The 27,871-nt window shown below is 35.5% G+C and overlaps 1 protein-coding gene across 2 annotated transcripts; it reads left to right on the top strand.

The window, feature by feature from the left end:
• The first annotated feature begins 30 nt into the window (after window positions 1-30).
• Window positions 31-27,822, top strand: LOC25500178 (uncharacterized). 2 transcript variants are annotated; one of them, XM_013588522.3, is made up of 26 exons: window positions 31-339; window positions 1,578-1,658; window positions 2,508-2,645; window positions 5,414-5,524; window positions 5,617-5,667; window positions 5,768-5,868; window positions 6,206-6,299; window positions 13,595-13,726; window positions 13,889-14,146; window positions 14,246-14,324; window positions 14,906-14,997; window positions 15,103-15,186; window positions 16,018-16,092; window positions 16,309-16,356; window positions 17,038-17,133; window positions 19,010-19,239; window positions 19,578-23,080; window positions 23,188-23,264; window positions 23,377-23,457; window positions 24,735-24,806; window positions 24,887-24,992; window positions 25,152-25,206; window positions 25,329-25,457; window positions 25,550-25,667; window positions 26,680-26,762; window positions 26,938-27,822. In XM_013588522.3, exons 1-26 carry the CDS (start codon window positions 175-177, stop codon window positions 27,353-27,355), a joined length of 6,477 nt encoding a protein of 2,158 aa, XP_013443976.2. In that variant the 5' UTR covers window positions 31-174; the 3' UTR covers window positions 27,356-27,822. The 2 variants fall into 2 exon arrangements, with proteins under 2 accessions (XP_013443976.2, XP_024628565.2); XM_024772797.2 differs by lacking the exons at window positions 31-339; window positions 1,578-1,658; window positions 2,508-2,645; ... (3 more) ...; window positions 6,206-6,299; window positions 13,595-13,726 and having other exon boundaries at window positions 14,007-14,146; window positions 14,239-14,324.
• Window positions 27,823-27,871: the final 49 nt, after the last annotated feature.

The raw sequence follows: 27,871 nt of genomic DNA, 5'->3' as shown, positions 1-27,871 counted from the left end.
AAATAATCCTTGGCCGCGAGAGGAAAGAACAAAGGCTAGTGAGTTTCATTTCATATCTAGTCTAGTCCACTACTACTTCGCGGTGTAATATAAAAGCGTGCGAGCGACTCAGACAGAGACAGTATAGTGATTAGTGAATGTGATTGATCGAAGAAGAAGAAGAAGGAAGAAAAAATGGAGGTGGAGTTAGAGCCTCGCGTGAAGCCACTTCAATTCAAGGTCAAAGCCATGTCCAGAGAATCTCCGTCGCAGAAAGCTCTCAACGTTCTCGACTCCGACCTCCGTTCTCACTGGTCCACCGCCACCAACACCAAAGAATGGATTCTACTCGAACTCAATGTAATTCGTTCCTCAATCTCTCTCCCTCCATTTCTCAGTTTCATTAGCTTTTTTATTTTTGAAATCGGTACTTAGGTTATTGAATTTTACTATACTTATACTTAGAGAGTGTTCGTGCTGAAATTTTGTAAATCGATTTTGATTTTTTTAATTAAGTTAATGAAGTTTCTCGAATTGTGATTTTAGGTTTCTTGCTTTATTTTTTGGATTTTTTTTTACTCTATACTTCGAATTCAGTATTATTAATCGGCTTAAGTGTTAATTCAGTTTTTGGAACGGTGATTTTAGGTTTTTTTTTTTTTGTTGCAAGTGTTGCTTTGATATATGTGATATTATGTTGAAATATGATAATGAAGTCTGAATTGAGAGAGTGTTCTGAATCGATTCTCTGGAATATAACGTTTTCACTTTAATTATTGTTATTAATTATAGTTAATTTGCTATTGTTATTAATTATAGTTAATTTGCAAGTGTTAATAGATTGGCAAAGTTTTTTTTTTAATGATATCATGTTGAAATATGATAATTAAATTTGAATTAACGAGTATTCTGAATAGATTTTTTGGAATATATCAATTATACTTGAGTTATAGTTATTTTGGACAAAGTTGAGAAGGTTGAATGAATTTAATGTGATATATATTATATGGTTAAATATGTTTTTAGTCCCTACAAAATTATAAGCTTTTAAGTTTAGCCCCTAATTTATTTTTTTATTTTTTTAAGGGACTATTTTGGAGGACCAAAAGTATCCATTTTTGTAAAAAGTTTTCGTTATAGGGACTATTCTTACAAACTACGATATTATAGAGCGATATTATAGAGGACTAAAATTACCATTAAAATTTTATAGGGACTAAAACCATATTTAACCCTATATTATATTATGCTGAAATATGATAATCAAATTTTAATAAACTGTGAGAGTATTCCAAATGGATTATCTGGAATATATCATTTTTTACTGGAATTATAGTTACTTTGCTGGTGTTCATAAAGTGGTGAAGTTGAGAAGGTTCAATTTGGTATGCTACCATGATGAATCAAATTTTAATAAATTTTAATAAACTGAGAGAGCACTATTGATTTTTTGCGAGTGTCAAGTTTCGACAACATAGTATGGTGGAGTTGAAAAGAGTTTATCTGACTATGCAGGATTGATATGATTAATTAAATAGTATTTTTATGTTTTTCTTTTGTGTACTTGAATTGTATTTGTGTTGTTTTCTTTGTTGTAGGAGCCTTGTTTGTTGTCGCATATACGGATTTATAACAAGTCGGTGCTTGAGTGGGAAATTGCAGTGGGCTTACGGTACAAGGTTTGTGGATGATAATCTGTTGAACTAATTATCGTTGCCAATTGACATTCTTCTTCTCATGTGTAGTTTATAGAACTTGTTTTAAGTTTCTCTATCAACTATCAAATATTTTTGGGACCATTTTTGACTTCCTGTCAATGCTTTATAAAGGGGAGTTGTAGTATAGCATTCCGTCATACTTTTTGGACTGATTATTGTTGAGAATACACAAATTCTACGAAGTTGAGCTTTTTTGACGTGACAACTGGTCTTTACCCCCTTTTTGGACATTGTATCTTCTAAAAACAAAAATGGTGGTCTCCGTTGGTAACATTGGATAGAATAAATGATAATTTCTATATTTAATTTTTTGATGTTTGTGTTTTGGTTTAAACTTCAGTATTTTCAATCTGATTAGAACGTAAGAGGTCTGTTCATTGTCTTTTATTCCGGGTTTCTGAATACACTTGGTATAGGCTCCTGTTGTTTTACTGACTCATGGTATTGTCAAAAGGATGCATGTTTCTTGAATTCTTTCTTGACAGACAGGTTATTTATGATTTTTAATAATTAAGTTATGTTTATTAAATAAAGATTAATAAATTATTGATTTGGAAAAATAAATACACTTGATGTGGATGCCATTTTGTTATATTCACAATGTTGAGTAATTCTTTTTAGTTTGTAATAAAGATGTGGTAACTTAATAATGTCAATCTGTGCTCCAACATTACTTTTTTGCAAATGATGCTATGTTGATTATTTTTCTTCCTCTTCAATTAGATATGACTTGTGTATTCTTTAATTATGCATTTTCCAAGATGGATAGTATTGTGGTGCATGTTTTAATGGTTCTTATTTGCTTGCCAGCCAGAGACATTTCAAAAAGTTCGCCCACGTTGTGAAGCACCCAGACGTGACATGACCTATCCTACAAATTACACTCCATGTCAATATGTGAGAATATCTTGTTTGCGTGGAAATCCCATTGCTATTTTCTTTGTTCAGGTAAACAGTTATTTCTTTTCCATTTTTATTCTTCATCAGTTGTCATTGTTCTGAAATCCTATAGTAACTGTAATGTTAGATTTTTTTGTACATTTACTTCAGTTCATATGGTTAATAAGATAGTAAGACATTTATGATTTTGAAAGTATCAAGCTTCTTGATACGAGCCTAAATGTAGGCGTGTAAATATAAAGAATTGTGGGAGTTTCACACTCAATTGATTTTTGCAACACAAAAGCTATGGATTTGTTTCCATTAGAATCAACTTTACCCACCTCAGATTTAATTTTGTCCACCACCATTTTGTTACCCTAAGGGCCGAGTATATATTTTGAAAAATATTTGATATTTAAAAAAATTGAAATGACATGTTAAATGATCATATAATATACCAATCACACCTAATTCATTTTAAAAAAAACATTTTATGGTGTGTGTGTAATTTAAAAAAGAATAGTAAGCCCTCCCCTCCCCTCCTAAACCCTCCATCCAAACACACTCTAAGTCTTATAGTGGATATAGCCATCTTAGATTACCTCCTAGAATTGGTTTCATGTTTCCTTACATCTCATGATTTCAGTCCTTTTATAAGTCTAGTATTAATTAAATAGGGATAAGCCATTTGTCTATGCAACATACAATCTCATATTAAGTAATTATTTATTTCAGTGTATTTGATCTCAATTCTCTTTTTCCTTCTATATCTAAAGCCCTTTAATTTCCCTCCTATATCTAAATCCCTTTAATTTCAACAGAATGAAATTTCAATTATATTTGAGTAGTTATTTGTTTGCAGTTTGATTATGTTAGTTGTCATTTGGCTGGACCTGTACTAGCTATAAAGGTGTATGTTGACCTGGAATATTAGTATGACTAGGAGCATTAGGTTAAATTTTATGATACAACTAATCATTCAAATGTCAGTTATTCAGAGTAATGCCTTCTCTCTTTTCCATGATTCCATCCTTTTCCCTGTATTTTCATAATCTATCACTCAAGTTTTGGGGGGAAATTGAAATTCCAATAGATTTTGGATCTCTAAGCTTAGTGGAGGATAATGAAAAGAAGAATAAAACAAGATAGGGTTAGTTTGTTTTTTATTTTCATAGAATTCATTTTTGAAATATTTCTGTTGAAATAAATGATTCTGAAAGAATCAATATTGAAGAAATTGATTTCTGTTTCAAATGTGGGACATATTTCCTAACTTCAGTGAATTCAATCGTGTAAAAGACACATATTCTCTACAAATAAATTTTCTGAGGCTTGCGTGAGATGGGGGTGATGATAAGCAGTCTGAACATATGGCGGTTATGGCGGCACCATGGTGGTATGGTGTGGTGGGTTTTGATCTCGTGTGGTATGGTGTGGCGGGTTTTGATCTTGCCGATATGTTGGGCTTTTCCGCCATAAGGCAGCCGAAATTGCAGAATTTTGGGTCTTGCCACAAACCGCCATATAGACAACATGGTAAGATTATAACTCCACCACTCTGGTGCTAACCATTAAAATATGCATGTTGCCATCAGGCAGAGAAATCTATAGGATGAAGGGCCATAGCATTTTCCAGAGGAAGTAATATTTTGTACACACCAAGTTCCCTTGACCAAAACCCACTTTTTGTTGGGCTGGATTGAACTTCCATCTTGCTAAATTGAATTTCCCTCCTTTTCTCGTCCACACATGACCAAAGACAGTTTCTCATTATCAATTATAGTTATAGTCTTTTTTAATTTTCAATTATTTTGGCAACCCGGAGTGGATTCTTGAAAGATACAAGTAGTAATGCAGGAAGCTTGTAAGGCAAGGGTATTCATGGGTAACTGGCCCTTATCTTGGCTAAGCCCTTTTTTTCTTTCAAGTGGCATATCATGTTGTACTTTCTGTGCACACGGATATCTTCTCCTTCTGAAACTTTTATTACTTTTTCACTTAGAAATTTAATTTCATAAAATGATAAAAAGAAGATAGTTGGGCTGAGGGAGACCCGACAAACGACATAGTGCCTTCACATTTGAAGCAAATCAATGCAAAGCTGCTCTTTAAATTCCTCTGATGACTCAAAATTGACGCACACTATTAGTAACAGGACTCCTAAAGGAAGAAGTTATATAATACTAGTAAATTGTTTATTTAATATATTATAAATTAGTAACTATTACATGTGCAGTAACTGCTATCTGCAGTAACTGTTATCTGCAAAACTTTTATGTAACTTCTATAGGGAGTTAGTATTATAAACAAAGTTGCAGAGGAAAATAGGGGCATTCGGTTATTTGGATAAAGGATTGGTAGGGAGAGACCAAGCTCGAATTCCTGGAGGGGAGAGAATCAAGACTCTCAAATTTCTTGGGATTCGATTGTAATATTACTATTAGTTTATATTTTGATATCAGTTTCTATCACACACCTAAAATTTTATGATCATTTTATTGAAAATGCCTTGTACTATATCCTACCTCACTACTAGAAACAGTGTACACGATAAAACTTCTCATGAAATTCATATTGACAAAATTTTGTACTGTATGCTCCTCCAAAGCACTTGAAATGATTCTTCTGATCATGGACAGCTCTTTTACATTGTTTAGTTTTATATGACATTTGTTTCTCTGTCTTTGTTTTAGTTCTATTCATCTATTCCAAGTATTTCTTATCCTCCATTTTTGTAGTTTTCTATTTCTAATACTATTTCTTTTACATACAAAGGTGTTCCAAATGTTATAATTTGTCATTGTTGAACTTGTTTTTACCATCTTCTCTTGCAGCTAATAGGAGTTTCTGTGGCTGGGCTGGAAGCTGAATTTCAACCAGTTGTTAATTACTTGCTACCACACATTCTATCTCATAAGCAGGATCCACATGATACACATCTCCAGGTTGATTACATTTAGCTTCCATCACCGTGCTTATGATGTCATTTATTTCTTCTGTTATTATTGGGAGTTCCTTTCTGATGTTTTGTTTGTAGTTGCTGCAAGACATGACAAATCGGTTGCTAGTATTTCTTTCACAACTTGAGGTAAACACGGGCAATTTACTTTAGTTACTTCATTTATAATTCTACCTTTTTTTGGCTTTCCCTTTTTTTATGCCATTCAGCATTGTATATAAAACTGCAGACAGACCTTGCAAGCTTTCCAGATAATCCTGAATCTAACCTACGGTTTCTTGCCATGCTAGCGGGTCCTTTTTATCCTATTCTTCATGTGGCAAATGAAAGGTTTGTTTGCTTTTTATATCCTCTTCATGATCCAATTATTTGTCACTGGTGGGAAGTTTTATTTGGTTTGGATTTGCTTTGTTAATAATTCCTGATTTTGGTTTGCTATTCTTGACTAAAGACATGTATGTTTTTGACTAATGATATGTATGTTTATTACTTTTAGCAATTAAATATTCTGTTGTATACAAACATGACGAGTAATGAGTGTATGTGTTGGTTCATGTTCTTTGTTTTTGTGTGTTTTAAACTTGATTTGGGGTCATTGTTTTTGTGAGTGCAGTGATTATTTTCCTATCCTTATTTGCTTTACTACAAACTATTTGTGTAATTACAGGACTACTTCAAAGCATCCGGGCAATATTACTGACCCTGAAGTCTACAGAAGTAGTCAACTGTCACCGGCCCTAACTGTTTCCTCTAACTTTGAGGTAGCTTCCACTACCTTTTATTTCTCTGATATACTATTTTATGTGTATCCCCATACCATTTGAATGTTTGGTGTTCACATTGAATACCGAAATGCATTTACAGTCTGTATTGATCTTGCTGTTTTGACTTGTCTAGTTTCCAATTTTATTTTTCCTGGATAAGAAAAGAAATTTAGTTAGAGATGAGAAAGAAAATACATGAGAAGGGGATATTGTAGAAAAGTCAAATGATATTATTGGTCATTATTAGAATATATTATGCCATTATTATTCATGATAAGACATTATTTGTCATTATGTTTATTGTAATTCCTTTTTATATATAAACAGTCTTGGACTGCAGAAATAAAATAAGAAAGAATCATTCCTCTAATCTCTTATATGATTTCTTATATGTTTTTCAATATGGTATCAAGAGCCTTATGGTTCGATTAGGGTTAGCAGCTTGCAAATAGTTAACTGCAAGTCTTAATCTTTTGCGATCCCTCAAAATCGCAATTTTTTTTCGTCTCTCTAATGGCTCATCACAATCCATGGAAGACGACAACAACCATTCCTGACCTGACGCTGAAAACAGCTTTTATGACCACCACAAGTAGCGGCGGTAGCGGCCCCATACCGATTGTCACCAACAACAACGGCAGCACCACTACTGGCAGCGGTGGTTCTGGTGGAGATAGTCCTGGTGGTGGTGGCGGCCCTGGCGGTGGAGGTTCTAGTGGAGGTGGCCCTGGCGGTGGCAGTTTTGGCGGCGGTGGTCCTTATGGCAACAATGATGGTTATTCTAATACCCTCAAGTTTGAAGTTCAGCGCCTTGATGGAAAAAATTACATGGAGTGGTCCCAAACCGTAAGACTAATACTAGACGGTAAGGGAAAACTTGGCTTCATCACAGGGGAAATCCAAATGCCTTCAACAACAGATCCGAATTACAGATTTTGGAAGTCTGAGAATTCAACAATTATTGCTTGGCTGCTGAGCACTATGGAGTCAGCAATTAAGAAGCCCTATATGTTCTTGCCAACCGCAAAGAATGTTTGGGATGCTGTCAAAGCCACATATTCTGATATTCAGAATTCTTCTCGAATTTTTGATCTCAAATCACGATTGTGGCAAGCCAAACAGAGTGACAGGGATGTGACCACTTATTATAATGAGTTAATGGTGTTATGGCAGGAATTAGATTTATGCTATGATGATAATTGGAGGTGCACTGAAGACAGTGTTTTGTTTCTCAAGAGACAAGAGAATGACCGAGTATTTGTGTTATTGGCTGGTCTTAATAATTGTCTTGATGAAGTCCGAGGCAGAATACTTGGAAGAATCCCATTACCAACACTTCAGGAAACTTTCTCAGAAGTTAGAAGAGAAGAAGCTCGACAAAGTGTTATGAAGGGTAAGTCGGCTTCTATTACCGAAAGCTCAGCTTTGGTTACCAAGGGTAATGAAGAAGGAAAAAGAGATGGAAAGAAACCATTCTGCGACCATTGTAACCGTCAATGGCACACCCGTGATACATGCTGGAAGCTTCATGGTAAACCTCCAAACTGGAAGAAAAAGGGAGGAAAGGAAGGTCGTGCTCTCCAGGCAACTACTTCTGATCAGGAGCATCAATCTTCTTCAAGTTCATTTCCTTTCACCAAGGAACAATTAGACCAACTGTACAAGATGTTTGGGTCTCAAACTCCTTCTTGCTCTATAGCTCAGAGAGGTAATTTCCCCAATACTGCTCTTGTTAGTGTCAAACCCAGTCCCACTTGGATTATTGATTCGGGTGCTACGGATCATATGACTGGGGAGTCGAGTTTGTGCAGGTAACCACAAAATTAAAATTGCAGATGGCTCTCTTTCAGCCATTGCAGGGAAAGGTTCTGTCATTCTGTCACCTTTGTTAACCTTGAAAAATGTCTTACATGTTCCTAAATTGTCATATAATCTATTATCAGTTACCAAGTTAACAGAGGACACAAACTGTCAAGCTAATTTTTTTCATTCTCATTGTATATTTAAGGATTTGAACACGGGGAAGATGATTGGCAGTGCTAAAAAGAGTGGAGGACTCTACTACCTTGACAATGGACCCGACTTCAAGGATCAACCTCAACAAATAAGTACCTGCTTTGAATCTAGCTTTGTTCTTTCTAATAATGATGACATTATGTTATGGCATTTAAGGCTAGGACATCCTAGTTTTTCGTATTTGAAACACTTGTTCCCTAAATTATTTTCTAAGAAGGATCCTACTTTATTTCACTGTGAAACTTGTGAATTTGCTAAACATCATCGTTCATCTTTTTCTACACAACCATATAAACATTCAAAGCCTTTTGCAGTTATTCACAGTGATGTTTGGGGTCCTAATAAAATAAGCACTTTGTCAAATAAAAAATGGTTTATAACTTTTATCGATGATCATACTAGAATTTGTTGGGTTTATTTGTTAAAAGAAAAATCAGAAGTTAGACAAACTGTTAAAAACTTCTATAAAATGGTGCAGACCCAATATCAAACAAATGTTGAAGTCTTCAGAAGTGACAATGGTACAGAATATTTTAATATGGTTTTGTCCGATTTTTTCCATGAAAATGGGGTTATTCATCAAAGTTCTTGTGTTAATACACCCCAACAAAATGGAATCGCAGAGAGAAAAAATAGGCACCTTCTAGAGGTTGCAAGAGCTTTACTCTTTGCTAACAAGGTTCCAAAATATTTGTGGGGTGATGCTGTTTTGACTGCTTCATATTTAATTAATCGTATGCCGTCTAAAGTTTTAGATTTCAAAACCCCTCTTGATATTTTCAAAAAATATTTTCCTCTGACACGCGTGTCTGCCGAATTACCACTAAAAGTTTTTGGTTGCACTGCTTTTTGTTCATGAACATAAACATATCGGTAAACTCGAGCCACGAGCAATCAAATGTGTTTTTATTGGTTACTCTCCAACTCAAAAGGGGTATAAGTGTTTTGACCCAAAAACAAAAAAAGTTTTGGTAACCATGGATGTTACTTTTGTTGAGAATCAATCCTTTTTTGATAACATTCATCTTCAAGGGGGGACTTGAAGGAAGATTCTTTTTTTGAAAATATTATTACTTTAAGTGATGTAGTGCTGTCACAAAATTCTGAGACTAACATTGGTGCACCAAAAGAAAATGCCCAAGAATCGATAATGGAACTCAATCCGCTTGTGAATGAGGTACCTACGAATTCTGGGGCAACATTTTCAAATCAAAACCATAATGAACAAATTCTTGATATCGATAGTAATGAGGAAGAGCCTGAAATGCCACAACAAAATGACTCAAATAAAGAAACAAAAAACAGGTTCAATAGCAGTGATCCTATTTGGAAGGAAAATGTCTATGAAAGAAGGGACCATAAAAGGGGAGATGAAGGATCCATTCTCCAGCCCTGCCAAGAATCTGAACCAAGAAATGATCCTAATCATCATCCAAATCCTAGTAAGTCTTCTATTCCTAAGTGTCGTGGTAAGTCTTCTTCTATTACTACAAGTGATGATCCTGATTTACATATACCTATAGCAATTAGGAAACCGGTTAGATCCTGTACCAAACATCCGATGGCTAAATTTGTGTCATACTCAAATTTGTCTTCTTCATTTGCTGCGTTTACCTCTCAGTTGTCTACTGTAGAAATTCCCAAAAATGTACAGGAGGCTCTAAAAATTCCAAAGTCGAAGGAAGCTGTTCTAGAGGAGATGAGAGCTCTTGAAAAGAATAAAACTTGGAAAATCATGACTTTACCTGCAGGGGAAAATACCGTCGGCTGTAAGTGGGTCTTTACGGTAAAGTATAACTCTGACAACACAGTTGAAAGATACAAGGCACGCTTGGTTGCTAAAGGATTTACTCAGGCATATGGCATAGACTACTCAGAGACTTTTGCTCCTGTTGCCAAATTAAACACTGTCAGAGTTCTCTTGTCCTTGGCAGTGAATTTAGATTGGCCTCTTAACCAACTTGATGTAAAAAATGCTTTTCTCAATGGTGATTTGCAGGAAGAAGTTTACATGGATAGTCCTCCGGGCTTTGAGGACAAGTTTGGGTTAAATGTGTGTAAATTGCAAAAGTCTTTATATGGTCTCAAGCAATCTCCAAGGGCTTGGTTCGAAAAATTCACTTGGTCTGTTAAAAAACAAGGATATATGCAGGCTCAAACAGATCATACCTTATTCATGCGATTTTCCAATGATGGTAAGATTGCCATTCTAATTGTTTATGTGGATGATATCATTCTCACAGGAGATGACATAGTTGAGATGGATAGATTGAAGAAAAATTTGGCAAAAGAGTTTGAGATAAAGGACTTAGGTGCACTTAAATACTTTCTCGGTATGGAGGTTGCGCGTTCAAGAAAGGGAATTGTAGTTTCTCAGAGAAAATACATCCTAGACCTCTTGGAGGAAACTGGGATGAGTGGGTGTAGACCAGCAGATACTCCTATGGAACTAAATGCAAAACTCTGGGAGAAAGGTAATGTTCCTGTTGACATTGGACGATACCAGAGATTAGTTGGTAAGCTTATTTATTTAGCTCACACGAGACCTGATATTGCTTTCTCCGTGAGTGTTGTCAGTCAATTCATGCATTCTCCCTATGAAGAACATCTGGAGGCAGTTTACCGAATCTTAAGGTACCTGAAATCCAACCCCGGAAAAGGCTTGTACTTCAAGAAAACCAATGACAGAGATGTCTCTATATTTACAGATGCAGATTGGGCAGGATCAGTTATTGACAGGAAATCCACTACTGGATATTGCGCCTATGTCTGGGGAAATCTAGTTACTTGGAGAAGTAAGAAACAAGGTGTTGTTGCTCGGAGTAGTGCGGAAGCCGAATTTAGAGCCATGGCTCAAGGAATCTGCGAGCTATTGTGGATTCAGAAACTGTTGGAAGAACTAAAGTTGAAAATTGACTTACCCTTAAAATTATTCTGTGACAGCAAAGCAGCAATAAGTATAGCTCACAACCCGGTGCAACATGACAGAACCAAGCACATTGAGATTGACCGCCACTTCATAAAAGAGAAAATTGTTTCTGGAACTATTTGCCTACCGTATGTGACTTCAAATGAGCAAACTGCTGATATCCTGACAAAGAGCTTGGCAAGGCCTAATTTTGAGCGACTTATAGTCAAGTTGGGCATGACAAATATTTATGCACCAACTTGAGGGGGGGTGTAGAAAAGTCAAATGATATTATTGGTCATTATTAGAATATATTATGCCATTATTAGTCATGATAAGACATTATTTGTCATTATGTTTATTGTAATTCCTTTTTATATATAAACAGTCTTGGACTGCATAAATAAAATAAGAAAGAATCATTCCTCTAATCTCTTATATGATTTCTTATATGTTTTTCAATAGATATGCTATTTTCCCAAAGGAATCACCAAAAAAGAAAGTAGGAACCCATCAAAAGGGAGGAATGCTTACCATTCTCCCAATGCATCTGACAAATAAGCCTATTTCGTAGCAACTTGCTAATAAGTAATCACCTCAAATAAGTTAAGAATGTCACTTTTATCCCATTGAAATGGGACATTTCTCTCCAACTGAACGCTGCCAGAGACCTTGCCTTACTATTAACAAAACCCTAAAATGGCATATGAGGAAGTTGTTCCAAAGTCTTTGCAAATCATATTTTCACCAAATGTATTGAAAGCAGCGACAAATTATTTATGATAATCTTGTTGAGATCCCAAAATCCACATTGACTAGAGTTATGGCCAAGGTAGTCCTCTTATAAGGGCTTGGGCAATCCTCGCCTCTTATGCCAGCCTTTTCGATTGAATTAGGCCTAAAATTCCAAATTCTATGATGTTATTAGAATTTATCCTTCCTTCCTACATTTGTTATTGTGCCACCTGTATTTGTCCACGCTCTAGACTTCCAGTCTTAGACATGAGTGTTGTTGTTATTGGACCATCCACATTTGTACATGCTATAAGTTTCCTGTACTCGATGTGAGTGAGTTTGTTCAAGTCCCGCATTGACTAGAGATATGGCCAAAGTAGTCTTTATAAGGCTTTGACAATCCTTACCTCTTTGGGATATCTCTTCTACAGTTTAGGACACCACTTTAAAAATACGTCTTAAAACGTTTTGTACAGCCTTGTTCTTTAGGGGAGATGTACATGATCCATTTCATGATGGCGATGGCCGACTTCTTGAATTGGAAGAGTTGTCTGTTGGTGAATTAGACATAGAAGCTATACTTTTTTGGATGATGAGAATAGAGAGATGAAAATAATACAATTAGTAGTTAAAAAGTAAGGAATTAAATAAAGACTTATTTAAACAGGTGTCTATGCTTTTTATATAGATATTTTATGACATTAATTACAAAGATATTTTTTTGTATAGTTAAGAGAAACATGTGTCTATGCTTTTTTGTTATGACCACAAGTATATTTTTGTAAGTTGTGATCATAATCTGCATACATAGCTTATAAAAAATCAGTGCCTCTTTAGAAATATTAAGCATTATTACATTTATGTTAAATATGCATAGTCTATAAATTTGTTTTAATGCATCTGTGCCGTATTGTATCTTTAATTTTGAAGAACTTACTGCATCCCCGTATTCGTCTCATATCGTATCAAAGTGTCTCAGGGCTTCATAACAATTCCTAAACTTTGATATGGCAATAACATCATAGGACTAGGTTTCTCTTTTATTTGTTTTGATTTCTTTATCCTGTCAATATTTTTTGTACTTGTGTTCATGCTTATCAAATCGAATTTCATATCGTGAATCGGAAGACCTATTTTTGAAATCACGAATCAAATCTTACTATGAATCGTAAGATACATTACTAATAAGAATATGACATTTTTAAGTAAAAACAAGTAAGCTATCTAAGTTTTTTGAAAAGGCTGATATATATGAACCTCAAAAATTTAAGATTCAAGTCATGGATCAAGTGACAAAGGCTTATTCAAAAAAAAAAAATGACAAAGGAAAAATGTTTGACTATACAAAATTGACAAAAAATAGTGGCTGGCTACATTTAGTTTAGATAATGATTCATTATAATGTAGCGAGATTCATCGTACTGAATCAAGATTTTAGATGAGATTCATGTCCAAAATAGATAGTTACTAGGGACTCTTATCAATTGGGAACAATTTTGTATCAAATCAAGTTATGACTTGCATGTATCATAAGCTGCTAATAACCATCTATTTTCTTTTTATGTATGTACTTTAAGTGGATGTCTTTCTGCCTGTATACTCACCTCCTCCCTCAATTTTTTTTTGAACACAGCCAAGGAGATCACGTAGTGCTCCGTCTTTCAATTTGTCTGCATATCGTTCCATGGTTTTCCGTCCAGATACAATTTTTATGCTGCTGAGAAAGGCTTACAAAGATTCTGATCTGGGCTCTGTTTGTAGGATGGTATCTCTCTCTCTCTCACATTTTTCTTTATAATTAAACTCAATTTCTTTTTAAATTTTAATTTACCAGGGAAACGTCTATCTTTTTTATTTTTTGTCTGACAACGTGTGCACAACTTGTTCTTGCCAATGTGTTTTACTTTATATATTTCCTTCATTCCAGTCATCTAGAATCATTCTGAAACTCATTGATCCCGGTCCTGAGCAAGTATCATACCCTCAAAATGAAGTTATTACCCCGTTGGAGGAGAAATCAAAATTGGAACTTACTAGTCCTTGTACCTCAGTTGATTACTCAAGCCTGTTTGGTGAAGAGTTCAAAATGCCAGATGAGCAATGGGATTGTAGCTATCTTAATGTACTAGATTTTGGGGCAGTGGAAGAAGGGATCTTACACGTTCTTTATTCTTGCGCAGCTCAGGTTCGTTGCAATAAAATGTTATATAATTTCCTTGTGTCAATTTTATTGTCAAACTTTGCAGTCTTTTATGCACATTGTTTAACAATTTGCAGTTTACAGCCTGTTCTTTGCAGCAAGATGGCCGAGAGAGTTTTGGAATTTTGGGCTGTGCTGCCGCTTGTACAAGCTCTGCTGCCAGGTTGAGTTTTACTACTAAGTTGCTCTTGGGTTCTGTAACTGGGTCAGAACATAATGAAGTCACTTTGTTATCATTATACTGCACTGAGATTTTTTGTAATTGAATTGTCCATCCTAGCCCTTTTTAAGAAAATTATTGTTTTTTCAAATCAGTCTCTCCGTTAAAAAATAACTGTCGTTTTAACATATAATAAATGTTCCAGAATAAGTGTTGTTTTGCTTTTTCAACGTGACATTAATGATTTTTTCCAACTTTTCTCTTAAATTAATATTGCCTACACTGCTTTCAAGTCATTAATTTGTGAACATGAGGGTTTTTTGCTCATCTGACTTGAGCGCTCTAAAAATGTAATTATGGAAATGTATTGAGTAGTTGTTAGTTCCACTAGGGTGGTATGTTGTTCAAACAATGTAGTTCTTAATCAGGGAATTTGATTATATTCCTATAAATTTTTATTTTACATGAAGGAACAAATATCATGATCTTCACTTTTCTTATTAAAATTGTATTGCTTCTATTATTTCTTTTTTTAAAACCACATTATATGATGTTTGATTTTTGCTCTGTTGAACTTTTGATAGCTTTACGCCCATTGTTGAGCAATTCTTTTGATGCTGTGGATGACTCTTTTTCTCAGTGGAATCAGCCTATTGTACAACAGGCTTTATCTCAGGTTATATTTGAAAAGCTTTCATAGTCCCAACCATGTAGATGTTTTTAATGGGTTCCTTTTGGTGTCTTCAAACATAATTATCCTGCTTATGTTTAATGTGTGCAGATTGTTGCTACCGCAACATCATCTACCTATCGCTCCCTTCTTCACGCTTGTGCTGGTTATCTATCTTCGTATTCACCATCTCACGTTAGTAAACCAGCTATTTCTCAATTTTAAAACTTGAATATTAACTTATTTCTTTTATGTTGTGTTATGCTTGATTTGTTATTTGCATAATTGTATCGCGTCTTATGTCAACTGTATGCTTTTATGGTCTGAGCTTCTGATGCAGAAAGAGTTTATTAGAGGTTGGAAAAAATTTCTATAGATAAAAGAAGAAAATCGTTACGATGGTAGTTATAATGCACAATCCTTTGATGCATTTGTTTGCAACATACCCTTTACACAGACTATTTGCTCTATACCACATTGAACCATTCACCTAATCTTAACCTAAATCAGAACAATGTAAGAATACGAGGCATGAAATTTGAACAAACATCACAAATACCACATACTAGATGAAGGAACTTATGTGGCCAGTGAACCTGCACATTATCTTTATTGTGTGTTTTTCTTTCTTTCTTTTCCTTGAATAAAAATAATTTGTATTTTGATTATTAGAAAAACCATTTTGCAAATCATAGGCTTGACTTAGGAGAGAGCTTTAGACTTGCAAATGGCTTTACCAAGATGGAAAAGAATACTATTCAATGTATGATTTAGAAATTCGAAAAGAATATGTATAGAAAAACTCTAGAAGGGTCATGACATCAGTTCGTTTTGTCTGAATTAGAAGACAAATGACTGGAGTAAATGAGACTTTAGAGGTAACATTAATTGACTAATTGATATCAATGATAATACATATAATGTTGAGGGGGAAAGGTTGTCAAAATTATCACACTGAATTTCAGGTTCTACATAAAATAATTTATCTTGGATTTGCAGCTGATTCGGCCATATATTTCTGTGTAGGCTAGGGCTGCTTGTGTGCTAATTGATCTATGCTCTGGTGTACTAGCACCATGGGTTACTCAAGTGATTGCAAAGGTATGCTAGAACCTGATTCACATGTTTTGAGATATTTTATAGATGTTTCAACCCTGATAAATTTTGCTTTTGCAAATGGCTACGTATGCTTTTACTTGAAGTTCTTTTATATCTAAATTGATGTAGAAAGCAAAGTGGCATGGATGAACTTTTGTCTAGTCATTAATTATTATTCAAACTTGTCTGATTCCTGATCTGCGGGCGTATTTTGAATAGGTTGATCTGGCTCTGGAGCTTTTAGAGGATCTTTTAGGCATAATCCAGGTTTGTTTATTTCTCTTGCTTGTATTTTGTGTTAAACAAGAGCGAAAAGAGGGAAATGGTGAAATCCACACTTTTTTTTTTTACAATATGAAATCCATGACATAGAGAAAATTATATAGATGAAAAGTAAATAAATACAAAGATAATAAGTATTCTAAGCACCTTAAATACATGAATTAGTTAGTCTGTTTACAATGAATCTAGATACTATTCATATGCTTCCTAACACTTCCTCTCTAGTTGGAGTGTATTGGTCGTTTGAATTGGGAAAGTGAATGGTGATGTCTTTAGATAAATTTCTCTCCAGTGAAATGACAATTTGTCCCTCCAATTAAGGCAATGTCTGTAGCTTAACAACTGCTTGAGTTAATGTTCGTGATTACTTGCCACTGTATGACACAAGGGCATTAGAATAAATTGGGTAGGGGGCATAAGAGTATCACAACTATTCTTGTTACTATACTTACATGATCATGGCTAGCTTATATATGCAATAAACTTAGACACTATTCATGCTCTACATGTTAGAACACATTGCTCCTGTATTGACAATATGTAACTTTCAGACATTGATCTTTTGTGCACTACATACTTCCCTTGCCTTGTGTGTTTGTTGAATGACTTGTTTGTTTAAATTTTTTCCCAGTTGCTTATTATTGTTGATTCTTCCATGTCTATTAGGATGCTCACAATTCACTCATTCGTGCTCGTGCTGCCTTGAAGTATATTGTGCTAGCTCTTTCTGGGCATGTTGATGACATATTGGGAAAATTTAAGGTACTTGCTTCATATGAGAGTAATAATAACTACTGTTTTTTCTCTTCACTTTCTATGTATATTGTTTTTTGAATCAGCATATTTATATTAACGGAAGCCCACATCCCCCACCACCACCACACACGCACAAACATAACAGGGCGAGCAATAGGGAATCAATACAACAGCGGCACCGTATATAAGCGACTAAAACAGAGTGCTAAAATGATTCAGCCCACTAGGGGCTAAACACTAAACCTGCCACTGCCAAGAAACAGCAATAACAACAGCGAAAGCAAAAACCATCACCCAAGACAGCACCCCACTTAAGATAAGGAGAGGAAAAACATCTAGCCATTTAAGACATAATTGGGGCCTTGTGGGTTAGGGAGGTGCAGAGCGCAGACTCTTGAAGTAGTGCATAGTTGTATTCTAGGTTGTTAACAGCGGCATTTCATGGCGCTATATGGAGGAACGATGCAGGGGTAGCCACCCTAACCCATAGCAGTGTGGCGTGGAATTGAGTCACGACTCGACTGTCCTCTCACATTTCACGCATTTTGTGGCGCACCGGCACCGCACTGGAGGAGAGGATGAAAAATTCGAAGATGATTTGTCACTGTTGATGGCCAAATCTAAACTTTCCAACGATAAATAGCTTTGTTTTCCGGCCAAATCTGCTTGTAGTCTGGGGTTTGTTATGTTATGTTTGGGAGAAGCTTATGTGTGTTTTCTGCATTTGCTGCCTCATGTTTTCAAGCTAGGTTTAGAGAGTAAAAGACAAGTTTTGGGCCCTTGAGGCCCAATGCAGAATAAGTATTACTTTAAGATCACTATCAAACAAATTGGGCTTTCGACCACTCACTCTTTAAGAATAAATAGTTGTAACCAACAATGATCTCATAAAAAAATATAACTTTTACACAAAAAAAAGAAGAATAGTGAAAATAAACTAATAATCAACTAAAGAACATAATAAAAATAAACTAATAATCAAATAAAGAACACACACACACACATATATCACGTACAGTTAAGTCTGGAAAACAATTAAAAAAAGATTGGTCAATGACCTAGGCTGGATTCTTCTACCGTTGCTAAAAGAGAATCACAAACAATTATGTCTTATGTCTCTTAAACAGAGGAGTACTGCTACGGATAGTGAACCTCTTCTAAGGGGTCTTAATCCTACTTGAATACTTCCTGTGTAAGTAGTTATACTTTTTGTTTTTGTGTTCTTTGATGCTTTTTGTAGAGAGTGGATGAATTTCTTCGTCAGACTTTTAGTTTTTGTTCTACAGTTCTAATTACATAATCAGATTTGTGGAAGAAAGATTCATCTGGTTTGTATAACTCTTTTGGGGATATTTTTGGTATATCCTGATTATCTAATTCTTTAGGATATTTTTGGTATATCCCGATTATCTAATTCTTTAGGATATTTTTGGTATATCCCGATTATCTAATTCTTGATTAATATATTCAAAACAAATTTATTTTTTAAAGACTTTGTTTGAGAAAGTTTGAGATTGGTGTTCAGTGAGTGAAGATGGTTGAGGTGACTTTAATTAAAGACAGGAGGAAAAAGAATGAAGCATGAATACATATATTTGTAAAATGATAGTTCAGATAGCTGCCATCTCGCTGCACGCTTTTTTAGTTTTAAGGACGGCTGTTCTGTGTCGCTATCTCGGATTGGTAACTATGGTTGTATTCCGGAGAGAATTTCCCCATTCTTTGTATGAAATACCTGGTTTCTAACTGATATATAAGGAGTTTTGTCATCCTATTTTTTTCCTAATATAACGCCCTTTGATTCTGCAGAGGGTTTTCATTTAGTTTTTCTTAGACTAAAGTGAGTCAAATGATTTTGATTTTTTTTATTGTGCCTTTACAGGAAGTTAAACACAGAATCCTCTTTCTTGTGGAGATGCTGGAGCCTTTTCTTGATCCTGCTATTGCTGTATCAAAAAGCAAAATAGCTTTTGGAGATCTATCTTCTTCATTTCCAGAAAAGCAAGAGCATAATTGTATGATTGCTCTAAATATCATCCGTGCTGCAGTACACAAGCCAGCTGTTCTGCCTTCTTTGGAATCAGAATGGAGACATGGGTCTGTGGCTCCTAGGTAATTAATGGTGTCACGTGTCAGCTAAATTATTTATTTTTTGGGATCACTTTGCAGTTTATTCTTTCATTTATATATCCAATGAAATACTTGGTATATGTTCATCTTTCAGTTTCTAACTAGACTGGGACTGAATCATAATTTAGTTAAATATTCGATGCCAAAACAAAATGTTTTTGGATGTTTATTTGATTAATATAATTAATGTTAAATGATTACTTGAAACTAGTGTTACATGTTTGTTGTCCTTCCTCAGAGGTATCTGGTAAAACATGACAATTTGTCAGAACCTAGTTAATTTTTTTTTTGTTGTTTTACACTTTTACTTTTGTATGCAGTGTGCTTCTCTCGATACTGGAACCCCACATGTTACTGCCGCCTGATGTTGACCTCTGCAAATCTGTTTTGAGACCAAATGAGCATGAAACAGCATCTGTTTCACCTCTTTCCTCTGGAGTTAATGGTGGAGGTGCTTTTTCCAAGTTCAATAGTCAAGATGAGTCTGATGGGAAAACGGAGGTACCAGAAACAGCGGGAAGATCTGATTTTGTTGAAGACCGTAATTTGCTTTTTGCTCCGCCAGAATTGCAGGGTATTTCATTGAGAAACAATTCTGATGTTCCTAACCATAATAGCTCTGTTTCTCACACATTGGAATTCAAACATGTGGTTGATAAACATTCCACCCATCGTTTTCTTTCTAATGTTGTCATGGATTCTGGCCTTGGTTTTGAATACTTCAACCTGCAGGCAGACTATTTTCAACTTTTAAACTATCATGATTGTGATCTTCGTGCTTCTGAGTTTAGACGCTTGGCTTTGGATTTGCATTCTCAGAATGACATCACTCTGGAAACCCATGATGCTGCAATTGATGCTTTTCTGTTGGCGGCAGAATGCCATGTAAACCCTTATTTCATGTTGTCTATCGGAGCTTCTTCAAAACTTACAGACCTTTTAAACATAAAGGAAGGTAAAACTATCCATTCTCATGCTATTGTGGATGCAAAAGGGACATTTGGAAAAAATAAACCTAACTTAGAAACAATAGCACATATAGAGAGAAAAAGAGATAAACTTGTTTTCCAAATTTTGCTTGAGGCTGCAGAATTGGATAAGAAGTATCATTTAAGAGTATCTGATGGTGAAGGTGGTCCTTATTGCGCTGAAGGTTTTGGTGAAAAGGTTATCAAAATATCTTCTCCTGATGAGCAACATGCAGATGCTTTAACCTTAGTTCGACAAAACCAAGCTCTAATCTGTAATTTTTTGATCCAACGGTTACAGAGAGACCAAATTTCAATGCATGAAATTCTCCTACAAAGCCTTGTGTATTATTTGCACACTGGCACTAAACTATTTTGCCCTCCAGAAAGTGTGATTGATATCATTTTAAAATATGCAGAAGACTTGAACAAGATGCTGACATCTTTTCATCATGAGCCGAAAGAAGGTAATTTGCATTTGGTACAAGAAAGAACACATAGGGTAGAGCGACGTTGGTTACTGTTACAACAATTGGTTATTGCTTCAAGCAATGGAGGTGAAGAGGAAATTTTTGGAAATAGCATCCGAAATAGTTACCTCTGTGGAAATTTAATCCCCCCTTCAGCATGGATGCAGAGAATTTCTCATTTTTCTTGTTCTGTGTACCCTTTGGTTCGATTTCTGGGGTGGATGGCTGTATCTCGTAATGCCAAACAATATATGAAAGACCAAATTTTCCTTGCATCTGATTTGTCTCAGCTGACATATTTACTTTCCATTTTTGCTGATGATCTTGCTGTTGTTGATAATGTGATCAATAAAAAGTATGAAGAGGTTAAAATTGATGATTCACGGGGTGAACATAGTTCCTCAACCAAGAAAGAATCTGAGCTAGGCAACCAAAATCATGCAGAACAATCTTTTTCTGCAGTCTACCCTGAACTCTGGAAGTTCTTTCCAAATTTGAAAGGGAAATTTGAATCTTTTGGAGAAGCCATTTTAGAGGCTGTTGGTTTGCAGCTGAGATCTGTATCTTCCGCTCTTGTGCCTGATGTTTTGTGTTGGCTTTCTGAGCTGTGTTCGTGGCCATTTTCTTTCACTTCTTCAAGTAGTAGTGATAATTTGAAAGGTTATAATGCGAAGAATGCCAGAACAATAATCCTTTATATACTTGAAGCTATTATAGTTGAGCACATGGAGGCCATGGTTCCTGAGACACCTAAACTAGTGCATGTGCTTGTGTCACTTTCAAGTTCTTCTTACTGTGATGTACCATTCCTTGATTCTGTGTTGCATTTGTTGAAGCCAATTGTTTCTTATTCTTTGTCCAAGGTCTCTCATGATGAAAAGTTATTGGAAGGTGATTCCTGTCTGAACTTCGAGGAATTATGCTTTAATGTTCTTTTCAGTAAAATTAAACAGAAGAATGATACTGAACGTAATCCTGAAGATAAAGAATACAATGTAGCGCTTGGTATTTTTATTTTGGCTTCAATTTTCCCTGACTTATCTATTCAATTTAGAAGGGACTTTCTCAAGTCTTTATTAAGTTTGGTGAATTTTGTTGATTCAGAGCGAACAACTTCTCTTTATGATTATCTCAGTGCATTTCAATGTGTTATGGATAATTGCAAATTACTATTAGTGAATGCATTAACAGAATTTGGTGTTATTCCTCTTCAGTTGCCCCCTTTTCCTCGTGTGAATGTTGGTGGGCTTTCTGATGATGACTTACCAAATCCATGGTTTCTTAGTGATATCTGTCACCTTTCATTTGAGAATGATGTCCATAATGTAGAACATAACAACAACAATTCTGATGTTGCCGATGATGATCATTGTCGTTTACCTTCTGAAGATTTGGAAGGTTTTTCTAAAGACATAGAGGTTCTTATATCTGAGCTTACTCCAGCTATTGAGCGCTGCTGGAATCTTCATCATCAGATAAGTAGAAAACTGACAATATCTTCAGCAGAGTGTTTTGTCTTCTCAAAATGTTTGACGTCAGTTTCTTCAAAATTTCATAAATGTGAAGATGATGATCAAGATTCTTCACTGGCCAAATTATCTGATCCCTTCTCTCTTCATTGGAGAATTGGTGTTCAAGGCCTCTCTGAATTGATCACCGTCCTCCAAGAAAGCAGTTGCTGGGAAGTTTCTTGTTTGATTCTTGATTGTCTAGTTGGAATACCCTATAGCTTTTCCCTGGATAATGTGGTAGGTATTATATGTTCTGCCATAAAGAAAGTTGCTTGCAATGCACCTAAAATCTCGTGGCGTTTGCGGAGTGATAAATGGCTGTCTTATTTGATTGCCAGAGGCATCTATAACAGTCGAGAAAGTGAAGTTCCTCTCACAGATCTGTTTTGTACATTCCTGGGACATGCAGAACCTGAACAGCGTATTATAGCAGTTAAACATTTGGGAAGACTTCTTGGCCAGTGTATCAATGGTGATAGATCACTGATAAATTCTAGAATTTGCACCGACTTAGTTCCAAATAAGTTAGTTTTATCTGTTCCCGATTATGTTCTATCTCAGTTAGTTTCAAATACTTGGGACGAGGTTGTTGTGCTGGCATCATCTGATACATCATTACAAATAAGGGTTCATGCAATGGCTCTTCTTTCAAATTATATACCATTTGCTGAGCGCCATCACATACAATCTTTTCTTGTGGCAGCTGACAGCATTTGCTGTTTGCGTAATGCACAACCATCACATGATGGTTCTATCCTTCAACTTTCATTAGCGCTTATTGCTTATGCCTGTCTTTGTTCACCACCTGAAGATATTTCTCTGATTCCTCAAAATGTATGGGGAAGTGTTGAAACTTTAGCGTCTACAAAATATGGTATACATCTTTCATCCTTGTCATATCTGTATGAAATGGTCATATTATAATTTTAGACTGTTCTGCAGCTTTTAACTTTAAAATTTTGGTTTCTATTTCTTTTCTAGATGGCAAGCTTGGAGACCTCGAAAAGAGGACTTGTCAAGTTCTATGTAGATTGAGAGATGGAGATGAGACCAAAGAGGTATTTTCTACAATGAAACTAGTCACTCATACCAATTAAAGATAAAGCATAATTTAGTATTTTTTTGGTTGTTCCTGTCCCATAACAAAGTCCTAAATTATACTTGTGTAAGGCCCTGAAAGAAGTACTTTCGTCAAATTCTTCAAAGCAGTATGACCCAGATTTTGCTAGCACGCGTGAATCTGTGCTCCAGGTAATATGCTCAAAACCATCACATCATCTTTTCAAATTTGTGGAAATCCATTTTTTTTGCGTTGAAGTCCGATATTTTATACATGCAGCATATTTGTCATCACAGCTCCATTTGTTTCTGATGCCAACATGAGGTCACATGTGAACTTATGTTGGTGTATGGCTTCTGATTAGTTCATTGACATGCAATCTTTGAGCCTTACCTAGGAATGTAGACTCCCAAGTGAATAGACACACTTCTTGTGTTACTTACGATATATTTTTGCGTACTTGTATTTACAGTTCTTATGCTTGCTAAGGCTCAACAAAAATGATATCGAAGACTTTTAAATTTGATGCACAATAAAATTTTCACTGCTATTGTTTTCATTTCAGTCAAACGTCTGTTTAATGTAAATGTCTCGTGTGCACTTGTAGAAAATGTTGCCTTTTGTTTTGCCCTACCGGATGGATTTTTCATTTTTTCTTTGTTGGGAAGATCTTATGCTAAATAAAAATGTAAAAAGGAGCCTTTATGTTGCCTTTTGTTTTGCATTACTGGATAGATTTTTCATTTTTTTTCTTTGTTGGGAAGATCTTTTGCTAAATAAAAATGCAAAAAGGAGCCTTTTTGCAATGATCAGAGATGCTGCCATGTGACTTGGAAGTCACTGATTCAAGTCATGGAGTCAGCCTCTTGCAAATTCTAGATACGGTTGCCTACAATAGACCCAATGGATCCCACCCTTCCCTGGGCCTTGCCATGGTGGGAGCTTATGACCACCAGATTAATTGCAGTTTACTTATATACTAGAACTATCCGACAGTTTACTACTATGTAGTTGATATTCATAAACTTTTCCAGAGTTAAAGATCACTGGTGGTTGAAACAATGGATTGCATGTGATCCCTTCTATCTGAGCTACTTTCTTACACCCATGAAAATTTATTTATGAAGGAAATTTTAAACCCTAGACCACATGATCATAGAGGCTCTGGTATCATAACTCACATCATATACCAGGTCCACCAAAAGCATTTGCTGATAGCGGAAGACTCATGAATGCTTTGATAGTTAACAGTGATGGTCTTTGTCTTCTTACAATAACAGAACAGCTTCAAAAACTTAATTAGAACCTTCTTCTTTCAGCATATGGATACTTAATTTGGTTTATTTCATATATGATCATCCCTTGAAACATTACTAGTTTTCAGTGTCCTACATTTTGCTTTTCCTTCATTGCCTAAATTTCTGTGACATTTGATTTCATCTTGTTTTAACATAATGATTTGCAACAGGTCCTTGGCAACTTAACAGCGGTTCACTCATACTTTGATGTATTCTCAACAAAAATTAACCAAGATGATATGGTACAAGTGGTCATTAACCCTGACAATTTATTATTTTTAAATCTAATCATATTAGTTACATATATTTTAATACTTTCTAGGACCTAGAGGAGGCTGAGTTGGAACTAGACATTGTACAGAAGGAACGTGCAATTCCAGGACGAAAGGAGGATTCTAAAAATTGGAATCAAATTCCAAGTCTACCCTGTAAGTTCTTTCTTCTCACAAATGAAGTTTTTTGTAACTTAGGTAAACACTTTCATAGTTTTTTGGGGGTAATATGGAAACGTTTACAACTCTTTAGTTGCTGATAGTGCCCTACCCCTCTTCCAATTTGCCTATTTTTCTAAAAGTGAATTTTCACAGCCAGCGGAAAGGATGTTTCAAGGCTTCAGCAAATCAGAGAGTGCATTCGTACCCTGTAAGTAATTATAAATTTCTCCTTTTCCATTTGGAAAAGAATGCTAACTTTGTGCTTTATACACTTAGAGTGTTTGTAAGTATGCAGTGTTTGAAAACTTGTTTTACTTTTGTTGATATCAGCGAAAAGTCAAAACTTAAAGAAGATATCCTAGCTCGTAGGCAAAAGAAACTACTTATGAGACACGACCGTCAAAAGTATTTGGAAGAAGCAGCTTTACGGGAAGCAGAGATTCTGCAAGAACTGGATAGGTATTAGCTCCTTGTTGAGGATTTTACTTCTTCTTTCATGTTGTATTTCTTTTTTGTACTGGTAAGCTGAGCATTGTCCTATAAATAAATAGAGAGAAAGCAGCTGAAATGGAGAAAGAGATGGAAAGACAAAAGTTATTAGAAATAGAGCGTGCTAAAACAAGGGAACTGCGTCACAATCTTGATATGGAGAAGGAGAGACAAACACAGGTAATCACACATAAAACAGGAATTTATTCTCAATTGTGTTTAATACTAATTTCAAAAACCTAGTACAATTGTTGCACTACTAGTACAAGCCTGGCTCATTGAGAATTACTAAACCTGTGTTAAATGCTACTACTCAAGCTAGGTGTAGTTCCAGGCATAATTGAGTGGATGTTTTCAGTAAATGTATGGTCCCTAAAATGGATGTTTTCCTGAATAGAAGATATTTTCTAACAATTTTAATAGAGAAGAATTTGAAAGGCATGCATTGTCGGTGTAATTTAGTTTTGCATTGACATCCAGTGTGAATTCATCCCACTCCTTAAATTATATTTTTAAATTGTTTGTTTAAAGTAGCAAGGTGGTGAGTTCTTATTTGTTGTCAGTGTAAAATAAATTTACACTCAGTGCTTGCCCCTTTAACTCAATATAGAATAGAATGATCGACTTAACTATGAGTGATGCCATTGCTTTACCAATAATGCTAAAGAAGTAAAAACAAAGCTAGCGGATACTACTTTAAGCCACCTAGAGAATGACGGATTTTGCACACAATGATGGGTTCCTTGTGAGCAATAAATCGAGTCGGTTGCTCAATATACAAATTCCCTCTTCTAAATCACTATGGGAGAAGGATTTATTGAGTCAAGTGAAAGAAGAGACCAATGACAGGTAGCAAACATAGCAACAAGCCAACAATTTGTGCCATTGTATGATACATTTATCGTATCAATCTCCCGTTTTGGAATGTGGAGTTGGTCCAGCAATCATTACAATCCATTAGGGCATGACATTCCTGCAAGGGCCCTATCATGACGTATACCATACTCCTTGCTACTTCCAGGAGGTTTCTTTATGATATATATCTATTAAATTTCTACCTTCTCTCTGCAGCATCATTAAGTTGATAACAATAACATAGTTGCATTTTATTTTTTCCCCTAAAAGCTTTAAAAATAGTTAATTTTTTCCTACTTCACAGCTTTTGAAATAATACCTCTTCATTTATATGCAGAGGGACCTTCAGCGTGAAATAGAGCAAGCAGAATCAGGAATTCGGCCATCTCGGCGTGACTTTTCTTCCTCCACTCACAATAGGTAGACTGTTAACTAGTTCCCTTTACGAATCTTCTAAGAAAAGATGTCCATGCTATGAATGTTCTGGTTACAAATATATTTGTTTTCCAATTTTCTTGGAAATGATGGATGATATTTCTTGCGTTTCGTTTTCTTTATCTTTGCTAACATAGTTTTGTGGGTTCCTTATTTGTAGTCGACCTAGGGATAGATTTCGGGAAAGAGATAATGGAAGATCTGGTCATGAAGGGAGCAATAGAGTTGGCCCTGGAAGCTTACAGCCTGAAATTCCTTCCACCAATTCATCAATGGTATCCTCACCAACTATAGTTCTTTCTGGCTCACGGACTTTTTCAGGCCAGATGCCAACCATCTTACAGTCGCGTGACCGACAGGATGACACTGGCAGCATAAATGAAGAAAATGTTGATGGAAGCAGGGATTCGGGGGATACTGGCAGCATTGGAGATCCAGAATTGGTATCAGCATTTGAGGGCCAATCTGGTGGGTATGGGTCACAAAGACATAGTTCAAGGGGAAATAAGTCAAGGCAACTTGGTGAACGTAGAGAAAGAGAGAACAGGCGGGAAGGGAAGTGGGAAAGGAAACATTGATAGCTTGTGAGTAGGGATCTTATGCACTTTGATTAGGTCGTCTTCATTTGTATATATACATATACAGGCACCGAGAACTGTAGCTGTATTGTCCGAGCAAAACAAAAAACCTTTGGTTAGGAATGTACTCGAGCTTGGAAAATTATATGCAGAACCAACCATGGAGATTGGAGAACTTCTCTTTGGGTCTGCTACTTGTTGAACAGTGTTGTTGTAGATTCTTATAGATGGCTACACTATATGCTAGTGAACTGTATCACTAATTTATGTACAATATTGTTGATGGTAGTCCAATATAGATGTTTCACATGGCTGCATACAGGGGTGACACAGCAGCCCTTCAGCTATAATAACTTAAATGATTTTGTTCTTTGATTCATTGATCCCTTAAATTTGTAATAATTTGAAATTTGATCTCGAGACAGCTTGTTTGGTGGACATATGATAAGTTATCATTTCTATTATAATTTCATCGTTAAAATTTAATCATTTTACTCTATCCTGTTCTATCCATCA

The sequence above is a fragment of the Medicago truncatula genome, chromosome 8 (assembly GCF_003473485.1).
Source record: "Medicago truncatula cultivar Jemalong A17 chromosome 8, MtrunA17r5.0-ANR, whole genome shotgun sequence".
Lineage (NCBI taxonomy): Eukaryota > Viridiplantae > Streptophyta > Magnoliopsida > Fabales > Fabaceae > Medicago > Medicago truncatula.
The sequence above is the reverse complement of the archived record's forward strand: the minus strand, read 5'-3'. Positions and strand labels throughout refer to the sequence as shown.